General features: G+C 65.0%; 2 protein-coding genes across 7 annotated transcripts in view; one reads left to right on the forward strand and one right to left on the reverse strand.

The window, feature by feature from the left end:
- The window catches only part of PLD3 (phospholipase D family member 3), a 22,018-nt gene extending 12,219 nt beyond the window's left edge, over nucleotides 1-9,799 (forward strand). For both annotated transcript variants that reach the window (XM_086872113.1, XM_086872112.1), the window contains 5 exons: nucleotides 1,508-1,635; nucleotides 3,405-3,605; nucleotides 6,030-6,335; nucleotides 8,144-8,243; nucleotides 9,569-9,799. In XM_086872113.1, coding sequence (XP_086728239.1) covers nucleotides 1,508-1,635; nucleotides 3,405-3,605; nucleotides 6,030-6,335; nucleotides 8,144-8,243; nucleotides 9,569-9,753 — 920 coding nt within the window. In that variant the 3' untranslated portion in view covers nucleotides 9,754-9,799. The remainder of the gene's footprint in view (nucleotides 1-1,507; nucleotides 1,636-3,404; nucleotides 3,606-6,029; nucleotides 6,336-8,143; nucleotides 8,244-9,568) is intronic.
- A 2,895-nt stretch (nucleotides 9,800-12,694) lies between these two features.
- LOC147647409 (uncharacterized) lies at nucleotides 12,695-19,563 on the reverse strand. Of its 5 annotated transcripts, none has more exons than XM_086872060.1 (6): nucleotides 18,797-19,563; nucleotides 17,367-18,651; nucleotides 16,267-16,348; nucleotides 16,072-16,183; nucleotides 15,339-15,520; nucleotides 12,695-14,420 (listed from the first exon to the last, which is right to left on the reverse strand). In XM_086872060.1, exons 3-6 carry the CDS (start codon nucleotides 16,270-16,272, stop codon nucleotides 12,972-12,974), a joined length of 1,749 nt encoding a protein of 582 aa, XP_086728186.1. In that variant the 5' UTR covers nucleotides 16,273-16,348; nucleotides 17,367-18,651; nucleotides 18,797-19,563; the 3' UTR covers nucleotides 12,695-12,971. The 5 variants fall into 5 exon arrangements, with proteins under 5 accessions (XP_086728186.1, XP_086728183.1, XP_086728184.1 ...); XM_086872057.1 differs by having other exon boundaries at nucleotides 17,367-18,422; nucleotides 18,568-19,563; XM_086872058.1 differs by having other exon boundaries at nucleotides 17,367-18,214; nucleotides 18,339-19,563.
- Between the last annotated feature and the right edge of the window lie 578 nt (nucleotides 19,564-20,141).

A 20,141-nucleotide genomic window follows, 5' to 3' on the forward strand; every position in this document is an offset into this window, starting at 1 on the left:
CGCCCTCGGCCAAAGCGCCGCTGGACGATCTGCGGGCACTGGAGCGCAGCGGTAATGGGGACGGGGATTTGGGGCTGGGGTCTCTCTGGGGGTCTCTGGGGGTCTCTGGGGGTCTCTGGGGGTCTCTGGGGGTCTCTGGGGGTCTCTGGGGGTCTCTCTGGGTGGGTGACGGCTGTCACGGCGTGGCCGTACGCGTGGCGGTCAGCGCGCCCTCGGCCAAAGCGCCGCTGGACGATCTGCGGGCACTGGAGCACAGTGGTAATGGGGACAGGGATTTGGGGCTGGGGTCTCTGGGGGTCTCTGGGGGTCTCTCTGGGGGTCTCTGGGGGTCTCTGGGGGTCTCTGGGGGTCTCTCAGGGTGGGTGACGGCTGTCACGGTGTGGCCGTACGCGTGGCGGTCAGCGCGCCCTCGGCCAAGGCGCCGCTGGACGATCTGCGGGCACTGGAGCGCAGCGGTGAGAATGGGGACAGGGATTTGGGGCTGGGGTCTCTGGGGGTCTCTCCGGGGGTCTCTGGGGGTCTCTGGGGGTCTCTGGGGGTCTCTGGGGGTCTCTCAGGGTGGGTGACGGCTGTCACAGCGCGGCGTGGCCGTACGCGTGGCGGTCAGCGCGCCCTCGGCCAAAGCGCCGCTGGACGATCTGCGGGCACTGGAGCACAGCGGTGAGAATGGGGACAGGGATTTGGGGCTGGGGTCTCTCTGGGGGTCTCTGGGGGTCTCTGGGGGTCTCTGGGGGTCTCTCCGGGTGGGTGACGGCCGTCACGGCGTGGCCGTACGTGTGGCGGTCAGCGCGCCCTCGGCCAAGGCGCCGCTGGACGATCTGCAGGCACTGGAGCACAGTGGTGAGAGAATAGGGACAGGGATTTGGGGCTGGGGTCTCTCTGGGGGTCTCTGGGGGTCTCTGGGGGTCTCTGGGGGTCTCTCTGGGTGGGTGACGGCCGTCACGGCGCGGCGTGGCCGTACGCGTGGCGGTCAGCGCGCCCTCGGCCAAAGCGCCGCTGGACGATCTGCGGGCACTGGAGCACAGCGGTGAGAATGGGGACAGGGATTTGGGGCTGGGGTCTCTGGGGGTCTCTCCGGGGGTCTCTGGGGGTCTCTGGGGGTCTCTCAGGGTGGGTGACGGCTGTCACGGCGCGGCGTGGCCGTACGCGTGGCGGTCAGCGCGCCCTCGGCCAAAGCGCCGCTGGACGATCTGCGGGCGCTGGAGCGCAGCGGTGAGAATGGGGACAGGGATTTGGGGCTGGGGTCTCTGGGGGTCTCTGGGGGTCTCTGGGGGTCTCTGGGGGTCTCTCTGGGTGGGTGACAGCCGTCAGGGCGCGGCGTGGCCGTACGCGTGGTGGTCAGCGCGCCCTCGGCCAAAGCGCCGCTGGACGATCTGCGGGCACTGGAGAGAACGGGGACGGGGATTTGGGGCTGGGGTCTCTGGGGGTCTCTCTGGGGGTCTCTGGGGGTCTCTGGGGGTCTCTCCGGGGGTCTCCGGGGCTCTGACGGGCGCTGTCGGCGCCGCAGGGGCGGCGGTGCGCGCCGTGGACATGGCGCGCCTCACCGGCGGCGTGCTGCACACCAAGTTCTGGCTGGTGGACGGCGTCCATCTCTACCTGGGCAGCGCCAACATGGACTGGAGAGCCCTGACACAGGTGAGGGGGGACCGGGGGGCATGGAGCACCTGGGAACACCTGGGGTCAGTGTGGGAACACCTGGGGTGGGTGTGGTAACACCTGGGAACATCTGGGAACACCTGGGGTGGGTGTGGGAACACCTGGGAACACCTGGGGCTGGTGTGGGACCACCTGGGGTCGGTGCCAGATCCAGTGGGGAGTGCCGGATCCAATGGGATCGGTGCCAAGGTCAATGGGATCGGTGTCAGACCCAGTGGGATCGGTGCTGAACCCAAGGGATGACCCCAAACCCAACGGGATCAGTGCCAAACCCAACGGGATCAGCACCAAACCCAACGGGATCCGTGCCAAACCCAATGGGATCGGCGCCAAACCCAATGGATGACCCCAAACCCAATGGGATCGGTGCCGAACCCAATGGATGACCCCAAACACAGCGGGATCAGCGCCAGACCCAACGGGATCGGTGCCAAACCCAACGGAATTGGTGCCAGACCCAACGGGATCGGTGCTGAACCCAATGGATGACCCCAAACCCAACGGGATCAGCACCAAACCCAATGGGATCGGTGCCAAACCCAACGGGATCGGTGCCGAGCCCAATGGATGACCCCAAACCCAACGGGATCGGTGCCAAACCCAACAGGATCGGTGCCAAGGTCAATGGGATCGGTGCCAGATCCAGCGGGATCGGTGCCAAACCCAATGGATGACCCCAAACACAACGGGATCGGTGCCAGACCCAACGGGATCGGTGCCAGACCCAATGGATGACCCCAAACCCAACGGGATCAGCACCAAACCCAACGGGATTTGTACCAAACCCAACGGGATTCACCCCAAACCCAACCCAAACCCCCCGCTCGGCACCGAACCCAACAGAACCGGCACCGACCCAAGCCCGGCACCGCGGCTCCCCCAACCTCCGGTCCCTGGGGGAGACCCACCGGCACCACCCGGTGACTCCGGTGCCATCCGACGCCACCCGGTACCATCCGGTGACTCTTCGGTGCCATCCGGTACCATCCGGTGATTCTCCAGTGCATCCGGTGCCTCTCCGGTGCCATCTGGTGCCATCCGGTGATTCTCCGGTGCCATCTCTGACTCTCTGGTGACTCTCCGGTGCCACCCGGTGCCACCCATGACTCTCTGGTGCCACCCGGTGCCTCTCCGGTGCCACCCGGTGATTCTCCAGTGCCACCCGGTGCCACCCGGTGCCACCCGGTGCCACCTGGTACCTCTCCAGTGCCATCCATGACTCTCTGGTGCCACCCGGTGCCATCCATGACTCTCCGGTGCCACCCGGTGATTCTCCGGTGCCACCCGGTGCCACCCGGTGCCACCCGGTGCCTCTCCGGTGCCTCTCCGGTGCCACCCGGTGCCATCCGGTGCCACCCGGTGCCATCCATGACTCTCTGGTGCCTCTCCGGTGCCATCCGGCGCCTCTCCAGTGCCACCCGGTGCCTCTCCGGTGCCACCCGGTGCCTCTCCGGTGCCATCCATGACTCTCTGGTGCCTCTCCGGTGCCATCCGGCGCCTCTCCAGTGCCACCCGGTGCCTCTCCGGTGCCACCCGGTGCCACCCGGTGCCATCCATGACTCTCTGGTGCCTCTCCGGTGCCACCCGGTGCCTCTCCGGTGCCATCCATGACTCTCTGGTGCCTCTCCGGTGCCACCCAGTGCCATCCGGTGCCATCCATGACTCTCTGGTGACTCTCCGGTGCCACCCGGTGCCTCTCCGGTGCCATCCATGCCTCTCCGGTGCCTCTCCGGTGCCGTTTGCCGCAGGTGAAGGAGCTCGGTGCCGCCGTCTACAACTGCAGCTGCCTGGCCGAGGATTTGGGGAAAATCTTCGAGGCCTACTGGGCTCTGGGCGTGCCGGACGCCGCCATCCCGGCGCCGTGGCCGGACAATTTCTCCACCGCCATCAACGCCGTGACCCCGCTGCAGCTGGAGCTCAACGGCAGCGCCGCCGCCGTCTTCTTCTCGGTACGCGGCGACGCCGGCGCCGGGGGCACCGTGGTCGTTTGGGGGGGTCTGGGGGGTCACTGTGGTCATTTGGGGTCAGGGGGGTCACTGTGGTCATTTGGGGGTCAGGGGGGTCACTGTGGTCATTGGGGGGTCAGGGGGGGGTCAGGGGGTCACTGTGGTCATTGGGGGGTCAGGGGGGTCACTGTGGTCATTGGGGGGTCAGGGGGTCACTGTGGTCATTTGGGGGTGATGGACACTCAGGGGGGTCACTGTGGTCATTTTGGGGTCAGGGGGTCACTGTGGTCATTTTGGGGTCAGGGGGGGTCACTGTGGTCATTTTGGGGTCAGGGCGGTCACTGTGGTCATTTGGGGGTGAGGGGGGTCACTGTGGTCATTTGGGGTCAGGGGGTCACCGTGGTCATTTGGGGTCAGGGGGTCACTGTGGTCGTTTTGGGGTCAGGGGGTCACTGTGGTCATTTGGGGTCAGGGGGGGTCACTGTGGTCATTTGGGGGTCAGGGGGGCATCGTGGTCATTTGGGGTCAGGGGGTCACTGTGGTCATTTGGGGGTGATGGACACTCAGGGGGGTCACTGTGGTCATTTTGGGGTCAGGGGGTCACTGTGGTCATTTGGGGGGGTCAGGGGGTCACTGTGGTCATTTGGGGGTCAGGGGGGCACCGTGGTCATTTGGGGTCAGGGGGTCACTGTGGTCATTTGGGGTCAGGGGGGTCACTGTGGTCATTTGGGGGTCAGGGGGTCACCGTGGTCATTTGGGGTCAGGGGGTCACTGTGGTCGTTTTGAGGTCAGGGGGTCACTGTGGTCATTTGGGGGGTCAGGGGGGCACCGTGGTCATTTGGGGGTGAGGGGTGGGCAGGGGTCACTGTGGTCGTTTTGGGGTCAGGGGGTCACTGTGGTCATTTGGGGTCAGGGGGTCACCGTGGTCATTTGGGGGTGAGGGGTGGGCAGGGGTCACTGTGGTCATTTGGGGGTCAGGGGGAGTTACTGTGGTCATTTGGGGGTGAGGGGTGGGCACTGTGGTCGTTTGGGGTCAGGGGGTCACTGTGGTCATTTTGGGGTGATGGACACTCAGGGGGGTCACTGTGGTCATTTGGGGGCCAGGGGGGGGCACTGTGGTCGTTTGGGGGGGTCAAGGGGTCACTGTGGTCATTTTGGGGTGATGGACACTCAGGGGGGTCACTGTGGTCATTTTGGGATGAGGGGTGGTCAGGGGGGTCACTGTGGTCATTTTGGGGTGATGGACACTCAGGGAGGGTCACTGTGGTCATTTGGGGTCAGGGGGTCACCGTGGTCATTTGGGGGTCAGGGGGTCACTGTGGTCATTTGGGGGGTGATGGACACTCAGGGGGGTCACTCCGGTCACTCAGGGACACTCAGGGGGGTCACTCAGGGACACTCAGGGGGTCACTCCGGTCACTCAGGGACACTCAGGGGGTCACTCTGGTCACTCAGGGACACTCAGGGGGGTCACTCAGGGACACTCAGGGGGGTCACTCCGGTCACTCAGGGGTGCTCAGGGGGGTCACTCTGGTCACTCAGGGACACTCAGGGGGTCACTGTGGTCACTCAGGGACACTCAAGGGGGTCACTGTGGTCACTCTGGGGGGGTGATGGACACTCAGGGGGGGTCACTCAGGGACACTCAGGGGGGTCACTCCGGTCACTCTGGGATGCTCAGGGGGGTCACCATGGTCATTCTGGGGATGTCAGATGGTCGGGGGGGGTCACTGTGGTCACTCTGGTCACTCTGGGGGGGTGATGGACACTCAGGGGGTCACTCTGGGGTGCTCAGGGGGGTCACTCTGGTCACTCTGGGGTGCTCAGGGGGGTCACTCTGGTCACTCTGGGGGGGTGATGGACACTCAGGGGGGTCACTCTGGTCACTCTGGGGTGCTCAGGGGGGTCACTCCGGTCACTCAGGGACACTCAGGGGGGTCACTCTGGGGTGCTCAGGGGGGTCACTCTGGTCACTCAGGGGGGTCACTCCGGTCACTCAGGGACACTCAGGGGGGTCACTCTGGGGTGCTCAGGGGGGTCACTCTGGTCACTCAGGGGGGTCACTCCGGTCACTCAGGGACACTCAGGGGGGTCACTCTGGGGTGCTCAGGGGGGGTCACTCAGGGACACTCAGGGGGGTCACTCCGGTCACTCAGGGACACTCAGGGGGGTCACTCAGGGACACTCAGGGGGGTCACTCTGGTCACTCTGGGGGGGTGATGGACACTCAGGGGGGTCACTCAGGGACACTCAGGGGGTCACTCCGGTCACTCTGGGGTGCTCAGGGGGGGTCACTGTGGTCACTCTGGGGGAGTGATGGACACTCAGGGGGTCACTCTGGGGCACTCAGGGGGGTCACTCAGGGACACTCAGGGGGTCACTCCGGTCACTCTGGGGGGGTCACCCCCTCTTGCCTCCCCCCCCCAGAGCTCCCCACCTCCTCTCTGCGCCTCCGGCCGCACGCCGGACCTGTGGGCGCTGCTGGGGGCCATCGACGGCGCCGAGCGCCGGCTGGACGCGGCGGTGATGAGTTACCTGCCCGGCACCGAGTTCGGCCGGCCCGAGCGCTTCTGGCCGGCCATCGACGAGCGGCTGCGGCGCGCGGTGTTCGAGCGCGGCGTGCGCGTCCGGCTGTTGGTCGGCTGTTGGCCGCACAGCCGTCCCAGCATGTTCCCCTTCCTCAAATCGCTGGCCGCCGTCAACGACGAGCGCGCGGGCTTCAGCCTGGAGGTGGTGGGTACCGGGGGGGCTTGGGGGGTCACTCTGGTCACTCTGGTCACTCTGGGGGGGTGATGGACACTCAGGGGTCACTCAGGGGTCACTCTGGTCACTCTGGGGGGGTGATGGACACTCGGGGGTCACTCAAGTCGCTGGCCGCCGTCAACGACGAGCGCGCGGGGTTCAGCCTGGAGGTGGTGGGTACCGGGGGGGCTTGGGGGGTCACTCTGGGGTCACTCTGGTCACTCTGGTCACTCTGGGGGTGATGGACACTCAGGGGTCACTCTGGGGGGGTGATGGACACTCGGGGGTCACTCAAGTCGTTGGCCGCCGTCAACGACGAGCGCGTGGGGTTCAGCCTGGAGGTGGTGGGTACCGGGGGGGGTTTGGGGGGTCAGAGGGGTTTGGGGGGTCACTCAGGGGTCACTCTGGTCACTCTGGTCACTCTGGGGGGGTGATGGACACTCGGGGGTCACTCTGGTCACTCTGGTCACTCTGGGGGTGATGGACACTCGGGGGTCACTCAAGTCGCTGGCCGCCGTCAACGACGAGCGCGCGGGGTTCAGCCTGGAGGTGGTGGGTACCGGGGGGTACGGGGGGGTTTGGGGGGTCACTCAGGGGTCACTCTGGTCACTCTGGGGGTGATGGACACTCGGGGGGTGATGGACACTCAGGGGTCACTCAAATCGCTGGCCGCCGTCAACGACGAGCGCGCGGGGTTCAGCCTGGAGGTGGTGGGTACCGGGGGGCTTGGGGGGTCAGAGGGGTTTGGGGGGGTCAGAGGGGTTTGGGGGGTCACTCTGGGGTCACTCAGGGGTCACTCTGGTCACTCTGGTCACTCTGGGGGGGTGATGGACACTCGGGGGTCACTCAAATCGCTGGCCGCCGTCAACGACGAGCGCGCGGGCTTCAGCGTGGAGGTGGTGGGTACCGGGGGGGGCTTGGGGGGTCACTCAGGGGTCATCCTGGTCACTCTGGTCACTCTGGGGGTGATGGACACTCGGGGGGTGATGGACACTCGGGGGTCACTCAAGTCGCTGGCCGCCGTCAACGACGAGCGCGCGGGCTTCAGCCTGGAGGTGGTGGGTACCGGGGGGTTTGAGGGGTCACTCAGGGGTCATCCTGGTCACTCTGGTCACTCTGGTCACTCTGGGGGGGTGATGGACACTCGGGGGGTGATGGACACTCGGGGGTCACTCTGGGGGTGATGGACACTCGGGGGTCACTCAAGTCGCTGGCCGCTGTCAACGACGAGCGCGTGGGCTTCAGCCTGGAGGTGGTGGGTACCGGGGGGGCTTGGGGGGTCAGAGGGGTTTGGGGGGTCACTCAGGGGTCACTCAGGGGTCACTCTGGTCACTCTGGGGGGGTGATGGACACTCATGGGGGTCACTCTGGTCATTTTGGGGGTGTCAGGGGGGTCACTCTGGTCACTTTAAGGGGTGAGGGGTGGTCAGGGGGGCTCACCGTGGTCATTTTGGGGGTTGTCAGCCCATCGGGGGTGTCACCCTGGGGTGTCACCTCGGTCACTCTGGGGGGTGTCAGCCCCTCGGGGGTGTCACCCCGCGGTGTGACTGTCCCTTTGGGGGGTGTCACCCCGCGGTGTGATTGTCCCTTTGGGGGGTGTCAGCCCCCCGGGGGTGTCACCTCGGTCCCTTTGGGGGGTGTCAGCCCCCCGGGGGTGTCACCTCGGTCCCTTTGGGGGGTGTCAGCCCCCCGGGGGTGTCACCCCGCGGTGTGATTGTCCCTTTGGGGGGTGTCACCCCGCGGTGTGATTGTCCCCTCGGGGGTGTCACCCCGCGGTGACAGCACCCCGACACCCGCAGCGCCTGTTCCTGGTGCCGGCGAGCGCGGCCCAGAGCCGGATCCCCTTCGCCCGCGTCAGCCACAGCAAGTTCATGGTGACCGAGCAGGCGGCCTACGTGGGTGAGCCTGGGGAGGGGGCTTGGGGTGCAGACCCCTCCCCAAAAACCTCCTGGGGGGTCTCTCAGTGCTGGGGGTGAGCCTGGGGAGGGGGCTTGGGGTGCAGACCCCTCCCCAAAATCCTCCTGGGGGGTCTCTCAATGCTGGGGGTGAGCCTGGGGAGGGGGCTTGGGGGGCAGACCCCTCCCCAAAAACCTCCGGGGGGGTCTCTCAGCATTGGGGGTGACCCAAGGCCGTGGGGAGGGGGATTTGGGGAGGGGGATTTGGGGTGCAGACCCCTCCCCAAAAACCTCCTGGGGGGTCTCTCAATGCTGGGGGTGAGCCTGGGGAGGGGGTTTTGGGGTGCAGACCCCTCCCCAAAAATCCTCCTGGGGGGGTCTCTCAATGCTGGGGGTGAGCCTGGGGAGGGGGCTTGGGGTGCAGACCCCTCCCCAAAAACCCCCTGAGGGGGTCTCTCAATGCTGGGGGTGACCCAGGGGAGGGGGATTTGGGGTGCAGACCCCTCCCCAAAAACCCCCTGGGGGGGTCTCTCAATGCTGGGGGTGACCCAGGGCCGTGGGGAGGGGGATTTGGGGAGGGGGATTTTTTGGGGAGGGGGATTTTGGGAGGGGATTTTGGGGATTTGGGGAGGAGGATTTGGGAATTTGGGGGTTTTTGGGGAGGGAATTTTGGGAATTTGGGGGGATTTTAGGGATTTTGGGGTATGGGGGAGGAGGATTTGGGGATTTTGGGGATTTTGGGGAGGAGGATTTGTGAATTTTGGAGTTTTTGAGGAGGAGGATTTGTGAATTTTGGGGGATTTTAGGGATTTTGGTGTTTTGGGGAGGAGGATTTATGAATTTTGGAGTTTTTGAGGAGGAAGATTTGTGAATTTTGGGGGGATTTTGGGAATTCTGTGGATTTTGGGGAGGAGGATTTGGGAATTTTTGGGGATTTTAGGGATTTTGGGGTTTTTGGGGAGGGGATTTTATGGATTTTGGGTTTTTTGGGGAGGAGGATTTGGGAATTTTGGGGGATTTTAGGGATTTTGGGGTAATGGGGAGGGAATTTTGGGGATTTTGGGGTATGGGGGAGGAGGATTTGTGAATTTTGGAGTTTTTGAGGAGGAAGATTTGTGAATTTTGGGGGGATTTTGGGAATTTTGGGGATTTTGGGGAGGGGGATTTGGGAATTTTGGGGGATTTTAGGGATTTTGGGTTTTTTGGGGAGGAGGATTTGGGAATTTTGGGTTTTTTGGGGAGGAGGATTTGTGAATTTCGGGGGGGATTTTAGGAATTCTGTGAATTTTGGGGGGGGTTGCATCCCCCTCCCCAAATCTCTCCCGCCAGGCACCTCCAACTGGTCCGGGGATTACTTTGAGCGCACGGCGGGCTCGGCGCTGGTGGTGGCCCAGGCGGGTTCCGGAACGTTCCGGGAGCAGCTCCAGGAGCTTTTCCAGCGGGACTGGAGCTCCGGCTACAGCGTGGACATCGCGGACACCGCCAGCTGGGCCGGCCGCTGCGGGCCCCGATAGCAGCCGCGGGATTTTGGGGGGAAAAGGGCAAAAATTGGCAATTCTGGATGGTCTCCGGTCGCTCTGGTGTCGGGGTTGGGGTCCTTGGGGGGGTGGAGCTCTGGGTTTACTCGCTGGACGCCCCAAATTCATCCCTGGGGCCCCCCAAATTCATCCCTGGGGCACCAAAATCATCCCTGGGGACCCCAAAATCATCCCTGGGGTCCCCCAAATTCATCCCTGGGACCCCCAAATTCATCCCTGGGGCACCAAATTCATCCCTGGGGCACCAAAATCATCCCTGGGACCCCCAAATTCATCCCTGGGGCCCCCAAATTCATCCCTGGGGCACCAAAATCATCCCTGGGGACCCCAAATTCATCCCTGGGGACCCAAATTCATCCCTGGGGACCCAAAATCATCCCTGGGGACCCAAAATCATCCCTGGGACCCCCAAATTCATCCCTGGGGCACCAAATTCATCCCTGGGGCCCCAAATTCATCCCTGGGGACCCCAAAATCATCCCTGGAACCCCAAATTCATCCCTGGGGACCCCAAATTCATCCCTGGAACCGCCAAAAGCCCTCACTGGGACACCAAACCCATCCCTGGAGCCCCCAAACTCATCCCTGGGGACCCAAAATCATCCCTGGGGACCCCAAATTCATCCCTGGGGCACCAAATTCATCCCTGGGGACCCAAAATCATCCCTGGGGACCCCAAATTCATCCCTGGGGACCCAAAATCATCCCTGGGGCACCAAAATCATCCCTGGGACCCCAAATTCATCCCTGGGGCCCCAAAATCATCCCTGGGGACCCCAGATTCATCCCTGGGGCCCCAAATTCATCCCTGGGACCCCCAAACCCATCCCTGGGGACCCAAATTCATCCCTGGGGACCCCAAATTCATCCCTGGGGACCCAAATTCATCCCTGGAACCCCAAATTCATCCCTGGGGACCCAAAATCATCCCTGGGGACCCAAATTCATCCCTGGGGACCCAAAATCATCCCTGGGGACCCCAAAATCATCCCTGGGGCACCAAAATCATCCCTGGGGCCCCAAAATCATCCCTGGGGACCCCAAAATCATCCCTGGGGCACCAAAATCATCCCTGGGGACCCCCAAATTCATCCCTGGGGCACCAAATTCATCCCTGGGGACCCAAATTCATCCCTGGGGACCCAAAATCATCCCTGGGGCCCCAAATTCATCCCTGGGACCCCCAAATTCATCCCTGGGGCACCAAATTCATCCTTGGGGACCCCAGATTCATCCTTGGGGCCCCAAAATCATCCCTGGGGTCCCCAGATTCATCCCTGGGACCCCAAACCCATCCCTGGGGCACCAAATTCATCCCTGGGGCCCCAAATTCATCCCTGGGGCCCCAAAATCATCCCTGGGGTCCCCAGATTCATCCCTGGGACCCCCAAATTCATCCCTGGGACCCCAAATTCATCCCTGGGGCCCCAAATTCATCCCTGGGGACCCCAAATTCATCCCTGGGACCCCCAAATTCATCCCTGGGGACCCAAAATCATCCCTGGGGACCCCAAATTCATCCCTGGGGACCCAAATTCATCCCTGGGGCACCAAATTCATCCCTGGGGCCCCCAAATTCATCCCTGGGACCCCCAAATTCATCCCTGGGGCCCCAAATTCATCCCTGGAACCCCCCAAAGCCCTCACTGGAACACCAAACCCATCCCTGGAGCCCCCAGACCCCTTCCTGGACCCCCAATCCCATCCTAGGACCCCCAAACCCATCCCTGGGGTCCCCAAAATCATCCCTGGACCCCCCCAAACCCCTCCCAGGACCCCCAAACCCCTCCCAGGCCCCCCCAAACCCCTCCCAGCCCCCCCCAAACCCATCCCAGACCCCCCCAAACCCCTCCCAGGCCCCCCCAAACCCCTCCCAGGCCCCCCCAAACCCCTCCCGGGACCCCCAAACCCCTCCCGGGACCCCCCAAACCCCTCCCAGGCCCCCCCAAACCCCTCCCGGGACCCCCCAAACCCCTCCCGGGACCCCCCAAACCCCTCCCAGGCCCCCCCAAACCCCTCCCGGGACCCCCAAACCCCTCCCGGGACCCCCCAAACCCCTCCCAGGCCCCCCCAAACACCTCCCAGGACCCCCAAACCCCTCCCGGGACCCCCAAACCCCTCCCAGGACCCCCAAACCCCTCCCGGGACCCCCCAAACCCCTCCCAGGACCCCCAAACCCCTCCCGGGACCCCCCAAACCCCTCCCAGGACCCCCAAACCCCTTCCAGGCCCCCCCAAACCCCTCCCATGACCCCAAACCCCTCCCAGGCCCCCCCAAACCCCTCCCAGGACCCCCAAACCCCTCCCGGGACCCCCCAAACCCCTCCCAGGACCCCCAAACCCCTCCCGGGCCCCCCCAAACCCCTCCCGGGACCCCCCAAACCCCTCCCGGGACCCCCAAACCCCTCCCATGACCCCAAACCCCTCCCGGGCCCCCCCAAACCCCTCCCGGGACCCCCCAAACCCCTCCCAGGACCCCCAAACCCCTCCCGGGACCCTCCAAACCCCTCCCGGGACCCCCCAAACCCCTCCCAGGCCCCCCCAAACCCCTCCCGGGACCCCCCAAACCCCTCCCAGACCCCCCCAAACCCCTCCCGGGACCCCCCAAACCCCTCCCAGGACCCCCCAAACCCCTCCCAGGACCCCCCAAACCCCTCCCGGGACCCCCCAAACCCCTCCCGGGACCCCCCAAACCCCTCCCAGGCCCCCCCAAACCCCTCCCGGGACCCCCCAAACCCCTCCCGGGACCCCCCAAACCCCTCCCAGGCCCCCCCAAACCCCTCCCAGGACCCCCCAAACCCCTCCCATGACCCCAAACCCGTCCCAGACCCCCCCAAACCCCTCCCAGACCCCCCCAAACCCCTCCCAGGACCCCCCAAACCCCTCCCGGGACCCCCCCAAACCCCACCACACTCCGATTTTCAGGATTAACGTTTATTCTCTCCAAGACAAGCGTGGGGAGGGGTCGGGGGGGGTCGGGGGGGACAAACCCGGGCCCCCCCCCTCCCCCCATTCCCTGGTTAATTGAAACACCCCCAAAAACAGGCGAAAAACCCTCAAAGCCCACCCCCCAAAAATAAAAGGCTGGGTTAGGAATTTAGGGGAGGGGGGAGTTAGAGAAGGTCTGGGGGAGCTCAGTCACCGCTTTGGGGGGGTCCCCAAAGCCCCCTCCCCCCCCCAGGGTGGGTGGGGGTCTCAAGGCTGGCCGCAGATTTGGGGGCTCAGCACCAGCTGCGGCAGCTGGAATTTGGGGGTCCCCTCGGCCCGGAGCCCCCCAGGACGGCAGCGGGAGGGGGGGATCCCCCCAATGCCGGGGGTTTGGGGGTCCCCCCCGGGGCAGAGCTCGACATCGGGGAGCCGCATCCTCCCCGCTTTGGGGGGCTCCGGAGAGGCCCCCCCGGGGGTGAAGCCCACCCTGGGCACCCAGCGGCGGCGCCGGGGGTTCCCATCGCGGGGGGCTCCTCCTTCCTCAGCCTTGGGGCCGCCCTTCCTCATCCTCCCGCTGGCGCCAGCCCCGAATTTGGGGAGTTTCACCCCAAAGCGGCGCCCGGCGGCTGCCGAGCCCCCGGCCGGCACCGGCGCCCCGGGCTCGGGGTCCCCGCGGGGCTCGGGGGGCTCCGGGGCCGCTCCCGGCAGGGCGAACCCCAGGCTGGGGAGGGGGATCCGGCCCGGAGCCGCCCCCTCCCCCCGGGGTTTGGGCCCGGCTCGGGGGGTCCCGGGGGGCTCCGCTGCGCTCCAGCCCAGGATCAGGCTCTCGGCGCTGCCCCCCCGTTTTGGGGGCGCTTTGGGGACCCCCCCGGGGCGCAGATCGGGGCTGGAGCCCCCGAATTTCGCTCCGAGAGGGAAAGGAGGGGAGCGCAGGCGGGGGGAGCCCGGAGCCCCCCCGGAGCCGCGGGGACCCTCCTGGCTGTCCCCAAACGCCGCCAGCGACACTTTGGGCACCTTGAGCTTGAGCCCGACATCCCCCAGACCCAATTCCAGGCTGGGAACGGCGAGCCCGGGGGGCGAGCCCGGGGGGCTCCCGCCGCCCTCCCGGAGCTTGGCCAGAGCCCGAGCCAGGCGGGGGAGGCGGAATTTGGGGGGTTTTGGGGCGATTTCCGCCCCCGCCGCCTCCAGCTGCCGGCCGAGCTTGAGGAACCCCCCGGTAAAAGCGGGGGGCTCCCCCGCGACCCCCGGCAGCAGCTCCAGGGCGGCTTTGGGAGCATCGATGGGCACGGAGGGGACGCGGAGCGCCGGGAACCCCCCCCGGGAGGCGGCAGCCCCCTCCTCACCCTCTCCGGGCTCCGGTCCCCCCTTCCCGGGGAGGATTTGGGGGGCGCTGAGCCCCAGCGAGGCTTTGGGGGCCGCCACCTCCACGGCCGGGAGGGGTCGGGGGGCGGCCGGGGGGGATCGGGGGGCGGCCGGGGGGGATCGGGGGGCGGCCGGGGGGGACCGGGGGGCGGCCGGGGGGGATCGGGGGGCGGCCGGGGGCTCCGAGCGGGCCGCAGCCGCTTCCCGCACGGTGAGGCGGGCCCGGGGGGGCTCGGCCGCTGGGCCGGGGGCTCCCGGGGGGGCTTTTTTGGGGAGTTTGGGAAGGGAGAGCTCCACGGAGAGCCGAGAGGCGCCGGGCGGTGCTGGAGGATGGGCTGGGGGTAGCGGGGGGCTCTGCAGGGAAGGGGAGGGGGGAAAGGGGGTGTGGGAGCTGCAGGGGACCCCCGAACAGCTCATTCCACATCCTCAGGGACCCCCAAAACCCCCCCAGGGACCCCCAAACACCCCCAGGGACCCCCGAGCAGCTCATTCCACATCCTCAGGGACCCCCAAAAACCCCTCAGGGACCCCCGAACAGCCCATTCCACATCCTCAGGGACCCCCAAAACCCCCCAGGGACCCCCGAGCAGCTCATTCCACGTCCTCAGGGACCCCCAAAAACCCCCCAGGGACCCCCGAACAGCTCATTCCACGTCCTCAGGGACCCCCAAAAACCCCTCAGGGACCCCCAAACACCCCCAGGGACCCCCGAACAGCTCATTCCACGTCCTCAGGGACCCCCAAAAACCCCCCAGGGACCCCCAAAAACCCCCCAGGGACCCCCCAAAACCCAATCCCGCACCCATAGAGACCCCCAAACACCCCATAGAGACCCCCAAACACCCCCAGGGACCCCCAAACACCCCCAGGGACCCCAAAACACCTCCAGAGACCCCCAAAGACCCCATCCCACACCCCCCAGGGACCCCCAAACACCCCCAGGGACCCCCAAACACCCCCCAGGGACCCCCAAACACCCCCCCAGGGACCCCCAAACACCCCATAGAGACCCCCAAAGACCCCAGGGACCCCCAAAGACCCCATAGAGACCCCCAACCACCCCCAGGGACCCCCAAACACCCCCCCAGGGACCCCCAAACACCCCATAGAGACCCCCAAAGACCCCATAGAGACCCCCAAAGACCCCCAGGGACCCCCAAACACCCCATAGAGACCCCCAAAGACCCCATAGAGACCCCCAAACACCCCCAGGGACCCCCAAACACCCCCAGGGACCCCCAAAGACCCCAGCCCCGGGGTCCCGCTCCTCACCAGCCTGGCGGGGCCGTCCCGCTCGGGGGTCCCGGGGGTCCCGGGGGTCCCGGGGGTCCCGGGGGTCGGGGGGCGCCGCAGGTACAGGGACACGCGGCACCCCCCGGCCCCCTCCAGCAGCCGCCCCACGGCCTCGGGGGAGACCCCCTCGAACGAGACCCGGGCGCCCAGCAGGCGGTCACCTGGGGACACCGCCGGGGAGGACACCTGTCACACCTGTGTCACCTGTGTCACACCTGTGTCACCCCGAGGGGCACCTGTCACACCTGTGTGTCACCTGTGTCACACCTGTGTCACACCTGTGTCGCACCTGTGTCACCCCGAGGGGTACCTGTGTCACCCCAGTGTCACACCTGTGTCACACCTGTGTCACCCCCAGTCCCCCCCAGTGCCCCCCAGTGCCCCCCAGTCCCCCCAGTGTCCCCCAATGCCCCCCCCAGTCCCCCCAGTGTCCCCCCAGCCCCCCCAGTGCCCCCCCAGTCCCCCCCAGTGCCCCCAGTGTCCCCCAGTGCCCCCCACTGTCCCTCAGTGTCCCCAGTGTCCCCAGTGCCCCCCCAGTGTCCCCCAATGCCCCCCCAGTCCCCCCAGTCCCCCCAGTGTCCCCCAGTCCCCCCCAATCCCCCCAGTCCCTCCCAGTCCCCCCAGTGTCCCCCAGTGTCCCCCCAGTACCCCCCAGTGCCCCCCCCAGTCCCCCCAGTCCCCCCCAGTCCCCCCCAGTGTCCCCGGTGCTGACCCTGGCGCAGCCGCAGGGATTTGGGGGCTCGTGCCACGAAGATTCCGTGGCCATCGCGGGCCAGGGAGAGCCCCCTGCCCACCTCAGCGCCCGGGCCCAGCTCCAGCAGCTCCTGCGTGGGGAGGGGGACACGGGGACAATGCGGGGGGGCTGCCCCGGGGACCCCCCGCTGTCCCCCCGCAGACCCCTCCTCACCTCCATGCCGGGGGTCCCCTCTTTGGGGGGGTCTCGGGGGGGGGATGAGCGGTTTTGGGGGGGTGGTCGGTGGGTCTGGGTGCTGGAAAAGGGACGTGGAGATTTTAAATGTCAATTCTAGTCACCCCAAAACTCCCCAAATCCCATCACAGACCCCCCAAATCCCATCCGAGACCCCCCAAAACCATCCCAGACCCCCCAAAACCATCCCAGACCCCAAATCCTGTCACTGAACCCCCCAAAACCATCCCAGACCCCCCAAACCCCATCACAGCCCCCCAAATCCTGTCACTGAACCCCCCAAATCCCATCACAGACCCCCCAAAACCATCCCAGACCCCAAATCCTGCCACTGAACCCCCCAAACCCCATCACAGACCCCCCAAAACCATCACAGGCCCCCCAAATCCCCCCAAACCCCATCACAGACCCCCCAAACCCCATCACAGCCCCCAAATCCTGCCACTGAACCCCCCAAATCCCATCACAGACCCCCCAAAACCATCCCAGACCCCAAATCCTGCCACTGAACCCCCCAAATCCCATCCCAGATCCCCCAAAATCATCACAGACCCCAAATCCTGCCACTGAACCCCCCAAATCCCATCACAGACCCCCCAAATCCCATCCCAGACCCCCCAAATCCTGTCACTGAACCCCCCAAAACCATCCCAGACCCCCCAAATCCCATCACAGACCCCCCAAAATCATCACAGACCCCAAATCCTGTCACTGAACCCCCCAAACCCCATCACAGCCCCCAAATCCTGTCACTGAACCCCCCAAACCCCATCACAGCCCCCCAAATCCTGCCACTGAACCCCCCAAAACAATCCCAGACCCCCCAAATCCCATCACAGACCCCCCGAACCCCATCACAGCCCCCCAAATCCTGTCATTGAACTCCCCCAAAACCATCCCAGACCCCCCAAAACCATCCCAGACCCCCCAAACCCCATCACAGCCCCCCAAATCCTGTTATTGAACCCCCCCAAACCCCATCCCAGATCCCCCAAACCCCATCCCAGACCCCAAATCCTGCCACTGAACCCCCCAAACCCCATCCCAGCCCCCCCAAACCCCCCCATTTTCGCCCGTACCCCCAATTCCGCTCCGTCAGCCTCGCTCAGCTCCGCCGCTCTGGCAGCTCGGGGGGACCCCCCCCCTTTTGGAATCCCCCCCCCACGCAGCCGGGGACAAAGGGGGGTCCTTGTCCTGTCCCCCCCGCCCAACCCGGCCCGGGAATTCCGGGAATTTGGGGGATTCAGCACAAAATCCCCCGTGGGACGGAGCCGGGCCCGAGGCCGCCCTGAGGGGAAGGACGGGGGGAGAGGGGGTGAAGGGTTTGGGGGGAGATTGGGACCCCCCAAATACCCTCTGTGAGTCCCGTAATGCTGTAGAGGTACCCTAAATCACCCCTGGGACCCCCTAAATCACCCCTGGGACCCCCAAACCTGCTCCTGTTCCTGGGGAATTCCGGGAATTTGGGGGATTCAGCACAAAATCCCCCGTGGGACGGAGCCGGGCCCGAGGCCGGCCTGAGGGGAAGGACGGGGGTGAAGAGACTGGGACCCCCCAAACATCCCCTGTGAGTGCTGTAATGCTGTAGAGGTACCCTAAATCACCCCTGAGACCCCCTAAATCACCCCTGGGACCCCCAAACCTGCTCCTGCTCCTCGGGAATTTTCCGGGAATTTGGGGGATTCAGCACAAAATCCCCCGTGGGACGGAGCCGGGCCCGAGGCCGGCCTGAGGGGAAGGACGGGGGTGAAGGGTTTGGGGGAGATTGGGACCCCCGAAACATCCCCCTGTGAGTCCCGTAACATTCCAGAAATCCCCTAAATCACCCCTGGGACCCCCAAACCTGCTGCTGCTCCTGGGGAATTCCGGGAATTTGGGGGATTCAGCACAAAATCCCCCGTGGGACGGAGCCGGGCCCGAGGCCGGCCTGAGGGGAAGGACGGGGGTGAAGAGACTGGGACCCCCCAAATACCCCCTGCGAGTGCTGTAATGCTGTAGAGGTACCCTAAATCACCCCTGGGATCCCCAAACCACCCCTGGGACCCCCAAACCTGCTGCTGCTCCTGGGGAATTCCGGGAATTTGGGGGATTCAGCACAAAATCCCCTGAGGGACGGAGCCGGGCCCGAGGCCGCCCTGAGGGGAAGGACGGGGGGAGAGGGGGTGAAGGGTTTGGGGGGAGACTGGGACCCCCCAAATACCCTCTGTGAGTCCCGTAATGCTGTAGAGGTACCCTAAATCACCCCTGGGACCCCCTAAATCACCCCTGGGACCCCCAAACCTGCTGCTGCTCCTGGGGAATTCCGGGAATTTGGGGGATTCAGCACAAAATCCCCCGTGGGACGGAGCCGGGCCCGAGGCCGCCCTGAGGGGAAGGACGGGGGGAGAGGGGGTGAAGGGTTTGGGGGGAGACTGGGACCCCCCAAATACCCTCTGTGAGTCCCATAACATTCCAGAAATCCCCTGAATCACCCCTGGGACCCCCTAAATCACCCTTGGGACCCCCAAACCTGCTGCTGCTCCTGGGGAATTCCGGGAATTTGGGGGATTCAGCACAAAATCCCCTGAGGGACGGAGCCGGGTCCGAGGCCGGCCTGAGGGGAAGGACGGGGGTGAAGAGACTGGGACCCCCCAAATACCCCCTGCGAGTGCTGTAATGCTGTAGAGGTACCCTAAATCACCCCTGGGACCCCCTAAATCATCCCTGGGACCCCCAAAACCACCCCTGGGACCCTCCTAACACCTCTGAGACCCCCTAAACCACCCCTGGGATCCCCTAAACCACCCCTGGGACCCCCAAAACCACCCCTGGGACCCCCTAAACCACCCCTGGGACCCTCCTAACACCTCTGAGACCCCCTAAACCACCCCTGGGATCCCCTAAACCACCCCTGGGACCCCCAAAACCACCCCTGGGACCCCCTAAACCACCCCTGGGACCCTCATAACACCTCTGAGACCCCCTAAACCACCTCTGGGATCCCCTAAACCACCCCTGGGACCCCCAAAACCACCCCTGGGACCCCCTAAACCACCCCTGGGACCCTCATAACACCTCTGAGACCCCCATAACAACTCTGAGACACCCTAAACCCCCCCCCGAGATCCCTTAAACCACCTCTGGGATCCCCATAACATTACAAAGACCCCCCATAACAGCCCTGTGACCCCCCCCAAACCACCCCCATAACACTCCAGGAGTCCCCAAACCAGCTCTGGGACCCTCAGAGCATCTCTGGGACCCCTAAAACATCCCCAAGACCCTGCCATAAACACCCCTGGGACCCCCAAAACCACCCCTGGGACCCCCAAAACCACCCCTGGGACCCCCCCCCCCCATTGCACCCCTCCCATCTCCCCCAACACCACCCAGCACTCCCCACAGGGGGGGCTGTGAGATTGATTTTATTATTTAAAATAACAGCTTAATTGTATTTATTACTTAAACAATAACTTATTACTTATAATATAATTTATAATACACATTTATATTAATACGTGGGATGTACACACAAACGTATCTGCTAAGTGTAAACAAAATTAGTCGATTTCGGAAACATCAGGAGGGAGAAATTGAGAGAAATGTGAAGGGAGGAGAAAAAGGCGGGAAACGTGAGGGGAGAAGAAAACGGCGGGAAGAGTGAGGGGAGAAGAAAACGGCGGAAAAACGTGAGGGGAGAAGAAAACGGGGGAAAAACGTGAGGGGAGAAGAAAACGGCGGGAAGAGTGAGGGGAGAAGAAAACGGCGGAAAAACGTGAGGGGAGGAGAAAACGGGGGAAAAACGTGAGGGGAGAAGAAAACGGCGGAAAAACGTGAGGGGAGAAGAAAACGGCGGGAAGAGTGAGGGGAGAAGA

This window comes from Cyanistes caeruleus, chromosome 38, assembly GCF_971803275.1.
Source record: "Cyanistes caeruleus chromosome 38, bCyaCae1.hap1.1, whole genome shotgun sequence".
Classification (NCBI taxonomy): domain Eukaryota; kingdom Metazoa; phylum Chordata; class Aves; order Passeriformes; family Paridae; genus Cyanistes; species Cyanistes caeruleus.

What these genes read in the sequence shown, in the direction of transcription:
- LOC147647409 (XM_086872060.1), bottom strand. An exon ending in ATCCCTGCGGCTGCGCCAGG is followed by an intron (nt 15,521 to 16,071) that starts GTCAGCACCGGG and finishes CGGTGTCCCCAG; the next exon opens with GTGACCGCCTGCTGGGCGCC. An exon ending in GGGACGGCCCCGCCAGGCTG is followed by an intron (nt 14,421 to 15,338) that starts GTGAGGAGCGGG and finishes CCTTCCCTGCAG; the next exon opens with AGCCCCCCGCTACCCCCAGC.